This window comes from Neopsephotus bourkii, unplaced genomic scaffold, assembly GCF_033783945.1.
Source record: "Neopsephotus bourkii isolate Nb327-2 ecotype Australia unplaced genomic scaffold, CSIRO-AGI_Nbou_v1 NB_1589, whole genome shotgun sequence".
Classification (NCBI taxonomy): Eukaryota; Metazoa; Chordata; class Aves; order Psittaciformes; family Psittacidae; genus Neopsephotus; species Neopsephotus bourkii.
The window spans coordinates 7,044,490-7,056,780 of NW_026902065.1; the positions used below are offsets into that span (position 1 = coordinate 7,044,490).

At 39.0% G+C, this 12,291-nt stretch overlaps 1 protein-coding gene across 1 annotated transcript in view; it reads left to right on the plus strand.

The window, feature by feature from the left end:
* The first annotated feature begins 8,177 nt into the window (after window positions 1-8,177).
* Window positions 8,178-12,291, plus strand: part of MTPN (myotrophin) — a 34,696-nt gene continuing 30,582 nt past the window's right edge. Inside the window, exon 1 of the mRNA XM_061372025.1 lies at window positions 8,178-8,380. Coding sequence (XP_061228009.1) covers window positions 8,309-8,380 — 72 coding nt within the window. The 5' untranslated portion in view covers window positions 8,178-8,308. The remainder of the gene's footprint in view (window positions 8,381-12,291) is intronic.

The window sequence follows — 12,291 nt, forward strand, 5'->3', positions numbered from 1 at the left end:
CAGTGTTGGAATAGTGCATGTTACAGGCTTGCCAGGGCCTTCGGTAACTGCATTATTAAGGTGAAAGATATAATCTTAAACTGCTTACAGTTAGGATGTCGTTTATTCCTCCTATCACCTGATAAGAAAAAAACATGCCTTGGGAGGATGGAGGGGGCAGCATTTCAACACAACACTGCTCCAAACTATACTGTATTATAGATACTCGCCAAATTGAGAGCAAAATGTTTCATAATCCATACTATCCATGTAACAAGAGGAGACATACACCCACTCAAGGAAGCTATTCCCTTTTGCAGAAGGAGAACATAGCCCAAACTGTTACATAAATAGATTATGGTAAGAGTATTACCACAGTTCTGTCTCTGTTAATATGAAGCAATAGTCCATGTATTAAAAAGCAAATGCAGAAGAGAAAGAGAAAAATATGGAAGGAAAAAAAGAAATCAAGAATGAAAAGGACAAAGCAAAAAATAAAAATAAAAAAAATAATTGTTGGTTGTTGCTACAAACTAAGGAAAATGTTGCTGATTAAAACTGAGCACTAAGTCATATGGATATCTGAAAAGCATTGAAAAAAGGTCTCAAGCACTGCATTTTTGGTTTACAGATGTTGTCCATATTTTTCTAAGAAAGACACAAGCAGAGACATGATTGCAATATGGCTAATTATTGTGAAAGGAAAACATTTTTGTTAATATAGAAAACAAAATATTTTCAGTGCCGTACCAGGCACAAGTACATGTAGTGAAGCTAAAGCCTTTTCTACATCTCTTTCCAAGCATATTTATTTTTTACACAGTCTGCAAAAGCTGGATATGCCCCATTTTTGTGGGGGGAAAAAAGAAAAAATCTACTTTTCAACAAAATATCCTAAGGGTTTTTTTTAATTATTCTCCAAAGATTAACAGTAACAATCATCACTGATTCTTTACACTTACCTATCCTGAATCTCAGCATATGATTGTGAATACAACCATGTATTTATAATATCTTTTCATGGATATAGCATCCTTCATCCACGACTCTCAAGGCTCTTCACAATTGTAGAAAAGTATTGGATTATGAATGGGAAAACAAAGGCATAGAAAATGATGGTTTGGACAACAGTGTCTCCCTGTGGCAATGCGACTGTTACTGTTATTGCTTATTGTTTGCTAAACATCACTAGTGAACAATGCAAAACCCAAGAAAATAAGGAAGTTATTGTCTTCGTATATTTGTAAGCAGACACTTGGTTTATCAAACACATTAGAATATACAAAACATTCCTCAAAGTATTAGGGTGTTTAAATAAGCACAAACATACAGAACTGAGATTTACTATATCATTTTGAAGGTCTATTGTTTAACCTTTGATGTTCACAGGACAAGTGTACCTCCAAAGAACCTACACGAAGCCAAAATCATACTGGTCTGAAATGGTACACTCACAGTGGAATTAGTGGTCCTGATTTTATTATGGTACTGAAAAGAATATTAACATATATATTTCATCAGTGTTTTCAAATGTTCAGACACTGAGTTCTCCATGTATAAGTTGTATGATCAATTCTGACAATCTAAACTTGAAAACCTCTTTGAAAAAGATTTATTCCATACTTCATAATCACAACCTATGCACTTCCCAGAACAATGATAGTTTACAGTAAACACACAGACTACATACACAAAAATCTGTGTGCAGTACTCAGGCAGTTGCATCTGCTTCTATTGCTTACGGCTAGATCCATAAATACTCTTCCATAAAACTTTCAAAGACCCTAAATGCAGCATATTTCAGCTTTCTTACGTGGGTATTATAAATGCTCATGTTTAAGTTTCATTTTGCAACTTGGGATGCTGATCTAAGGTTGTTAACTTTGTGTTTGGACAGGAATCGGAGAGTCTCAAACAGCGCTTGAAGCACTTAAAAAAATATAAGACCGCTCCAAAATTAACAAGATTTAGAAGCCAGCAGTCAATGTCATCCCTCGTTGCAAAATCTTGCCACCATAAAAAAAAGGAGTCCCAGGAAATTCTTAGTTTCTAAGTGTGAAGACACCCTAACACATGATGTAGTACAAAATCTATGAGTGGAAAATTGCAGATCTAACAACCGAATCTCCAGAGATGGCTTTCTCTGCATATAAACTCAAAGGTTCAGTAGCATCTTTGTAGGTTTTTCAGTTTGAGCTGTTTTGTACTAGAAGCAGACCTATGCCTCTTATGCAAATAAAAAAAACCTGGAAGATTGCACACAACTGTTTACTGTCTCAAGGCACTAATCTGGATGGAAATGCAAAGGGCAGCAAAGAAAGGTTTAAATATAAAATGTTTTTTTTCTGGCTTACCTTGAAACTCTTAAATATTCTTTTGTTTGTTGTTCTACGCTTATTACTCAACCTCTACAGTAGTTCAGTTACCCAACATGTAAATGACACCAGTTTACACTCACTTAGCAAACTGTGACTTTCACACAGACATCTTCTCTGAATTAAGGTAAAAATGCATGAATAGATGTCATTTTTTTTCTCAATGGTTGTCATTTCTACAAAAGGCAGAATGTTGTGAGCTGCAATTGTTCCCTATAAAGCCAGGAAGTTTCAATTTTTTAACTTTTTCTAAAATCCCAGAATTTCACCCACAGTATTATAATTTAGAATTATCTCTATGCAGCTGAGCAAGTTCAATACCCATTTATTTTCATTTAACTAGAAAATCACATCAGTGTCACTTTTAGTAGTCAGTTGTTTATTGCTGTAACAATGAGTACTGTGAGAAAAATGATGTTGCTTATGTTCCTCTTTGTTAGTATCGGTCTCTAATGTGTCCAACTCATTTGCTTACTAGCAAAAGATTTCACCTTTGTCAGCACTGCAAAGCCCATACTGTTGTGAAAAAGCAAACTGCAACCTATTCAGACTCTTGCACTATCAGCAAAGCTTTGGGCTAAGTTCTCCCAATTGTGATGCTCAGCTGAACAGTCCCTTGATTTGGAACAGACCCTGTTGTCACTCACGCCAGCATGAGCTCCCCAGTGTTTAACCCTTCATCACATCATGGCTCACTTGAAGGCAATTTCAGCCTTCAGAGAAATAATCAGTAATGAGTGTTTGATCCCCTCTAATCACCACTTGTGAGGCTGCAGATGGGAGTACTGTTTCCAGTTTTGGGATCTCCAGAGTAAAAATGACATTGACATACTGGAATGAGTCTGTCAGAAGATGGACAAGGTGATAAGCTGACGTAAGCACACAACAGATGACAAAAAGCTGAGAGAAATTGGCTGTTCAGACCTGAGATGACAGTGTTAAGGGTGAGATAGAGGGATCTTACTGCTGTCATCAAATACCTCATACAAATATAGAGAGAAGACAGAGCCAAACTCTTCTTGAAAAGGTAGGTATAGCATAAGAGATAACAAAGTTACAGGAGGGAAATTTTAATTAGATATGCAAATTATTTATTCATTTCTTTTGCAAAAGCAGTCAAACACTGTAAGAAGTTGACAGGAAAATTTGTGGTTTCATCGCACTTTGAGATATTCAGAACTTGACTGGAAAAAGCCCTGAGCAACCTCATCTAAGTTAGGCCTGCTTTGAGCAAGGATTAGATCAGATTACCTCCAGAGGTTTCTTCCAACCTAAACTATTATATTTTTATAATTTTATTACGTTAATTCAGAGAAATAACTAAGATTATCAAGAGATAATTTTTTGAACTTCAATTTCCTGAAAAGAGAAATACAGAATAAAGGCATCTTCTCTGGGATGAAGCATAAGGATTTTAGCTCATTTTAGTCATGAAGACAGTAATGATGGCTTATACCCATACTCTTGCAAATAAAAGAAGATGCATACTTAAATGTGAAATAAACAAATAAAACTATAAAAACCTACTGGCATCTATTAATGATACTAAAAGAGAGGCCTACAGCCAAAAGGAGATTTGTACTCTGTGTTAAAAAACAAGCCCAGCCTGCTTATTTATGGGTCAGACCTCCAAACTTTATTCACCTTCTGATCTTGATGAGAGTATTTGTCAACACTGATACACTCCTTGCTTCAGTTTTCAGAGCCAGCCCCTTGTTTAGGAATTGCTAAACTGACTGTTAGATCGTGTTTACCAAATAGCATCCAAGAAAAGACATTTCCATTCCACAGGAAGATGCATTTCTACAGAATGACACTCTTTCTCATTATCAAAGGCTGCATTATTTTCCAACATCCAGGCTCACTGAGATTCATGAACAAGTAACACAAAACTGGAGCTATATGTCTGACTTTGCTTCCTCTGCTATTTCAAGTACCACAAAAATTACAGTCAACAATTGTTGGGTTTCCCTGCCTGCAAGCCTTGCTTGACCTTGGGAGAGAAAAAAATAACTCTTATTTCCTTTTCCTTTCCACTCCCTTTTCCTTCAAACACTTCATATCACATACAAACCTGGCCCTGTATATATATTTACTTTTCAAATATTTACACAGATTTTCTGAAGGTTAAGAAGAAGTTTATTTGCAGTAATGTCAGCAAATACTAAACTATTTCACCAAAGATTTACACAACTAAAGAAAGAACTCAGGGGGACAGAAGATACTTGTCTTTCATATCCTGTACAATAAGGTTTAGGATGCATAAACTGAACCCAAAACTTTACTAAAATGAATTAAAAACTGTTGCTGGATTAAAAAAATAAGGAGAAGATATTAGTATTTCTTCTCCAGTAATGACAGCAGACAAACTGCATCAAATAGAATAAGTATGACCAACTAATAAACAGAAAGCACGTCAATTATCAAATTTCTACCTGTCATTGCTGGACCTCATGTATCAAGTCTGTAACTTTATCTAGTCTGCTACCTGTTAGCTTTATTATTTTCTTCTTAATAGAATAAATTTTATATGACAATATTTTGTGCCTCTTGCTAGGGAACTAATAGCTGTGTATGAATTGTTTGGCAAAGGGAATATAGTAAATATGAGATAAAATACACGTTTTTTAAATAAAACCCACAAGGAAACCAGTGTATTCAAGTCTCTTTCTTGGGTTTTTATGTTGTTGTTGTTTGGTTTTTTTTAAATTTGGATACCAAAATTCATTGTATTGTCGTGTATTCTAGACTACTTGTGTTCTGCATTCATCATTTGCACTATACAATAGTAGCATTGTATAATTGAATATAACAATGAATTACAATCTATTTGTTGAAACAGATAAACGCAAAACTACATTAATATGCAAAAGCATATGAGCAAATATATGAAGATGAAGGCAAAAAAAAAGTTTATGTTCTGTGAGATTCACTCAGGGAAGTGAAGCTGTGGTCAGCAAAGCAGGATGAGTCTCTAGGACACTTTAGCAGTTACATAAGCCTTCAAAACAGGGTTTCACCAATAAGCAGATAGATGAATTTCATTTCGGCAGGAATAACTGGGCTAGAGAAGGCACAGATCTTTGATCTAGTGGTTTTCCTACATCTTTAACTCATGCGTAACTCGTGATGCTCCCTGTCTCTTGATGAGGCAATATACCTCCTACTTCCTCTCAAATTTTTGAGAATGCTGAATAGAAATAACAGGTTTTAAGCAGAAAATGAAGCACAAATTCATAGAGAACATACAGAGATCTTTGCTGATCATGATAATGTTTATTCTTGCTTATAATACGTTTAGCTTGTATCTCTATCAAATCACAAATGACACTTTGCTTGGGGGACTCCTTCATAACTCTTCCAGAGGGTGAATTGCATGCTGTGTTGAAACTTGTGCTGATGAGACTAAACTATTGTTTCTAAGAGGGGAATGTCTCCTTGTGAAGACTTATATCTGAAAGGCCAGCATAAATTCTATGACTAACAATTAGGACCCTCTCTCAAAGATGGATTTGTTCTCCAAACATCAAAATGGCAGCCAGCCTACAGCTCTCCTAACATGGTTCAAGACACTACAAAGAGAAGATCCTTTCCACAAATGAGCACTTATAAGACAGACAAGGTAAGCAGAAAGATGTGCAAAAGCAGTTCCTAGTTTAAGGATTATAATCAAGCCCAGGTCTCACAGATTTTGTTTAGTACTGCATTTCTTTTCAAGTATCAGTAACTTTATAGTGCTTTCCAGAGAGAAAAATATGTTTAAGAAATTACTTTGCTAAAAGTTTATTCACTGCATTTCTTTCACATTTTTTTCTGATTAAGAACTGGTCTAAGAACCAAAATTCTTACACACACAGATTTCTAGGAGTTGGAACTAAGCTGGGAAAAAGTAAAAGAGGATTAAGGCAGTGCATGCAGCTTTTAAGGCATGTATGACAGCATTCTATAGTTAGAAAATGGTATCAGGTATGGATTTTTATTTCTGGATGCATGCCTGAGACATCAGTGTTAGTCACTGAGGAGACAAAATCCATGTAGAATTTGGGCTTGAAGATAACTGACAAGTGTACCTCTAGAACAGGGATGTATTAGGTAGAAGGGGAGAAATGTCTGATTCCAACATGTACTTTAGGTAAAAGAACTTGTAGAGAAAGAGAGGAATGTGAAACCTTTTCTGCTTCAGTGATGAGAGAGGAGTAAGGATAACACAGGGAATTTGTTGGTAAAATTACAAGATTGGATTCATGGACTAGTGACTACAAATATAGCAAGAAAATTGTTCAGCTTTTTTTTTTTTTTTTTAATATGGTCACAACTTTGCTCCTTGATGCATATTCAAATATGTAAGTCAGTATTCAGAATTTTAAATATGTTTTCACCAGAGTTATTAACTCAGGATTATTTAGTCTCCCTAAAAAAAGTAAAAAATAATAAAAAAAAAAAAGTATTTAGCTTACTAAAACAATCCAAACTCACTTATCGTTTCTGCAGATTGAAAATTAAGTACTTACAAATTCGTATTTATGCATGTGCTGGGAACATTTACAAAACAATGCAAAGGCACTGCCAGTTGTCTTACAGAGATTTTGGTTTCTTTTATGACATTAGGAAAAGGAACAAGGACAGTATCGCACGTTCCAGAACTTCTATGTTTACAAGTGAAATCAGTAACTAATCCAGCTTGAAAGGTTATAGATTTTTATTTCCTTCCAAGGAACAATGTAGCTATTTCAGTTAAATACCATTTAATCCCTGACAAAAATCTGCAAAGCCCTACATATTTAACATTTCTGTGGTTCAGAACTATAAAGAAAACACTGGAAAATCACGAGTTGTACAGCACCCTCCCACTTAAAATTTTTCTTGTCCTGTGTGATGGGCTGCCCCCTCCTTCTTGCAAGTAAAAGCCCTTAAACAATTTCCATACATTTTCATGCTGTTCCCAGACTGCGTACAGCCATAGCAGAGCCGCTTTCTCTCCAAGGATGTTTGGGGTGCTGCTTGCCAGACAGGGTTAGGAAGAGCGGCTGCCTGCTAGCAGTCAAGCATGACTCACACAACAGGCTGCATGTTCCGTATGCTAAACACGTGGTTTCAAAAGACATATGCAACCACCAAGTTCCAACATACCAATTAATTATCATATACTTCCTTTTATATCTCCCCGCTCATGTTTTGGAAGCATTATGATAATTATTTACAGCATGTTCAGTGCCTTGGGGTTTGCAGAACAGCTATTTAGACGCTCGGTTCCCTCAGTGGGCACAGATACTTAAAACACTTCCTCAACCGGTTTGGAGACAGGAGCCAGCTGCTCTGCCGCACCCCCCCCCCCCCCCGAAGCCGAGCACGGCCCGCTGCTCCCCCGGCATGCCCCAGCGCCCTGGGCAGAGACGCAACGTCTGGCGCAGGGTGCTGGGCACCGGGTGAAGTGAGTGCAGGGCCGGGATCTCCGCACAGCCAGCGGCAAGCTTAGCGGCGCCTCCGCGCCCAGCGTAGGCCGCGTCACCATGGCAATCCCCGCGGCAGGGGGCGGGGCCGCCTGCAAGGCGAGGTCGCCGGAGTGCAGAGTGCATGCGCTATAGCCCCTCTAACCCCGCGGTATCCCCGGGAACACACGGACGCTTGGAGCCGGCTCATGCGTAAAGCGGACTCGACGGCAGCCTGCGAGTCGCGCATGCGCTTCACGTCCCTTTCTCTCGTGCGCGGGTGCTTTGGTGGAGTGGGCAGCGGATCGGTATGGGAACCGGAAGCGGAAGTGTTGCGCTCAAGTAAACCGCTTTTCCCGTCTTGAGGCAGTCGGACCGTTCCCGTGCTTCCCGCCGTGCTCAGTGACGTCCAAGAGCTGGCAGGCAGCGAGTAAGCGGCCGCCGCCCTCGCTCCCTGGAGGTGCCGCCGGACCCTAGCCGCCTCGTCCGTCCCCCCCCCGCCCTCGTCTCTACCTGGCGACCGCGATGTCTGACAAGGAGTTCATGTGGGCCCTCAAAAACGGAGACTTGGATGAGGTGAAGGACTATGTGGCCAAGGTAGGAACAGGCGGCTGAAGGGCTGAGGAACGGCGCTGTGGGCTGAGGAGGGAGGAATGTGTAGGTGGGAGTTCTCAGGGCTCTCCGTCCGGGTCCTGACTGGATGGGGCTGGAGAGTGGTAGCCCCATCCAGCCTGATTGCGGGTAAGCAATCTGTGAGCTTTGCACTGTGGTGAGGGTCCAGGCGGTTGGGTGTGCTTCCTCTCCCCCTCTTTGCGGCCCTCTCAGTTTCTGGGCTTCTTCCTTTTGGACATTTCTAAGGTTGGCCTGGACAGGGTGCTGGGATGCCTACTCTACGTCATGCTTTGCTTAGAAGGGTTGGACCCGGTGATCCTTGAGGTCCTTTCCAACCTGATATTCTGTGACTCCTTTTCTCACTCATTGCCCTGCCCTCCTCCTGCCCCCCCGTCGACCCTTGTTCATGCAGGAGAAGTTGCTGTATGTCAGTATGCGAAATTTTCTGGGTTGACAGCCCTTATCCTAGTCTGCCTCGTTGATCTTATGTGTATATGCATATGTGTGGCCTCGGTTTGGTTATCCTTCCTCTCTGTGCCTCAGGGCTCATCCTTAATAGGGTGATGCTAAGCCACTGGGTGCGTTGAGGCTTAATTCATTAACCTTCTGTGAAGTATTTTGATATCTAGTTAGGTCGAGTGCTACAGGAACAGTAGACACATGTGTAATGGCTAAAAAGTCTTGAGGTACATTGTATGTGGAGGCTGGATTCTGTCCTCATTTGCCTTCAGTTGTTAATGAGATTTCTGGGGAATGTGCATGTACGTAAGGCCAAGGTTCTGCTTCAGTGAACTCTTAGTGTTCAGGAATATTACCTGGAATCTGTTACATCAGAGCAGAGATTTACATGTAATTTAGCTATAATTACTTGGATCTCTGAAAAAGCGAATTATTGTATTTGGGAGCTTGACATGTGCTGACATCTTGCTGTGGTGACTTAAGTTCTTCCTACTCCACTTGTCAACTTTGAAAGTTACCCAAGCTTGTAGCAATCTTGGTAAAAAGAAATATGTGCAAGTACTTCCACTGCTTTAGTACAAAGTCCAACAGCTTGGCTCGATTATTCTTCTCTGACAATTTCAGCTGAACTACTGGACTTTGCATCACAGTGGCTGCGCACTCACATGTTCTGCTCTGTCTCTAAAGTGCTAGAAGTAACAACTGGGAATACTATAATTCAGCAGTTTAAGGATTTTGTACCTCTGTCTAATAAAGTTGAGTGCTGCATTGATGTGTCTTACTTCTTCTCAGCTTTGGGGGCCTCCAGAGTGTTTCAACAGCAGATTTGGATTCTTATTACAGCTTTTACATGAATTCCATATATATCTAGAGAACTCGCTGCACACTACTGATTAATGGAGCCTTGTGTATCTGTTGCTGAGGCAAAAACTTTGGCAGTAACCATCTTGAGTCAATTTATATCTGCAAGATATAAACTGCAATGCTAATCACAAAGTGTTTTTTGTTTTGTTTTGTTTTTTTTTTTAATTTCCAATTTCCCACTCTTTCTGAGTGGTACTGCAACTCGTAGCAAATGGATTTGATCACTCTTCATCTACTTCAGTGCAAAGTCAAATACTTAGTTCCATCTGCTGCTGAAAGAAGCTTGAGCCAGCCTGGATGATGCTATAGTAAAGAGGCTGAAGGTCATCATCTAACTTCACTAATGAGGTAGAAATCCTTAAAAGAGAGACACTGTGGTTAGATAATTGCAGTAAATCAAACATTAGAATCCTTGAACAACATACACATTTGAGAGCTGCTTCTGATGTAGAAAGTGAGTAAACTATAGGAACTTTCTCCTCATCTGTGACCTAGTCTTGTTCATTCTTCCCTCTCCCACTTGCAAATACGCTTTCTATCATCCTACTTGCCAGTAGTGCAAGAACTCTAATATTTTCTTCTCAGACCAGTATGTTTTCTTGGCAGATTGTGGGCTAGTAGACACTTAGCCTGGTTTCCTGTGGAAACAAAGCTTATATGGGCAAGTTTTGACTGACCCTCTTCCTTCCTAATAGTTTGTTAAATTTTTTTTGGCTAATTTTTGTTAGACTTTATGGGGGTGTGGGTAGATTCTGGTGTGTTTTGCGAAAGTACTGAAGTAGAGGGAAGTACCTTAAGCAAAGAAAAGAGTACAAAAGTGAACTCATGTTTTGCTGCACAACAGGAAATATGCATTGAGAAGGGGCAAGAGAACTTTATAAATCCTAACTGTAGGAGAAATCTCAGAACTTGCATTCCTGGTTCCTAAAGTAATAAAGTATGTGAAGGCAAATCATGTTTTGATAGTTACAGGTCTCAGAAAAGTATCTGTTCCATGCTGCATGTTCTTTTTTGACGGTCTTCCTTATCAGTTATATGGCTTCTGCTCCCTGCTGCTTTCCTGTTCTAAGTATGATTTAATGTTCAGGAATTTTACTTATATAAACTTTGCAGTAGTAGAAATTTCCTCTCCCTGTGATGTGGGAGTCTTCATCTTCATAAAATTCTTTCTTGTCTGTCTTCCTGAAACTTTTGGTTTCCAGCTTCTTACTGGTTTTGTGTCTTGTTTCCTTATTAGTTGATAGGACACAATACAGCTTTTAACTATAATCTTGCAATTTTGCTGCCAATTACTAGATAAAGGGTTTGAGCTCTGATTTTTGTTTTGTATCTGAATGGCAGGGCTTGAAATGCTAACTAGATGACCTGAGGCACTTTAAAAATAATAGTTTAAATGGATGTCATCAGTGAGGCTATAAATCAGTCTTTGCTTTTCTTCACTGGTGTGTAATAAGCTGTGGAGGTTCTCTCTTGGAGTCATTATTATTTCTTTTTTTTATCTTGGATTTAGTTAGCAGGTACTAAGAGGAAGGTTCTCTCTTGGAGTCATTATTATTTCCTTTTTTAATCTTTGATTTAGTTAGCAGGTACCAAGAGGAAGGTATCTGTCAGACTTTGATTCAAACAACAGGTGAAACTTAACCTATAATGTGAAAACCATGTCATTGAAAAGAGGGGATTATTGTCCTTAAATAGGGAAAATTTCTGCCACTTCAACAGTTCTTGGACAAAGAAGGAATACAGAGGTAGAAGGAATTGTCTCTATTTGCATTTCATACATTTCTATGTAAAGAGATCCTGCATTCTCTTAAGATGCTTTCTTCAGAAAGAATCTTTCACAGAAACATATTTCTGAGGGGTAGCAATGAAACAGATAAATGACAAATGATACTGCTTTCTTCTTCAGCAAATTTTAGTCCTGCCAGACTGTGTGCATTTGGAAGATATTGTTGGTTTCTACTTGATAAAAGTGTGAAAGATTATCGTATACTTTGAATAGTCCTGTAAAACTTCTTAGGTTTTTGTAAGAAGCATCTTGCTAGACATGATTTTAAGTAGAGAAATGTAAAGACCACTTTTTTTCTGTGTGGTAAATATTAATTTCTACAGAAGTACTGTAGTTAGTGTGTTATGCTACCAGTTATGTATGGTGTCATCTATTTTTATGAAGACTAGATTAAAAAAATAGCTTTTACTGTTTGCCTTTGATGTCTTCCTTTTGAACACATCCAGCATATGTTGATTCAAAGGTACCTTTGCAGGAATTGAAGGAATTCTGCTCTCTTCCCACATACATCCACTCAGATTTTTAAAATTCCCAAAGAAAGGAGAAGCTTTCAAGGGAACAGATGAATCAAATGTGCAGTTAAATGGGTGAGGAGGATCCATGTGGGTTAGAGAAATTTCCTGTACTCAAGGGAGGGGATAGGGGTTGAAATGTACTAGTCGGAAGAAGATCAGGGTATATTAAGCCTAGAACTTCTTAATGCAAATGGTGTTTGCTCTTTTTCCTTTATCCTCCTCCCTCAGTGGAACAAGATAAGCTGTACAGTTGCCTTAAAAGACTTTTCTAT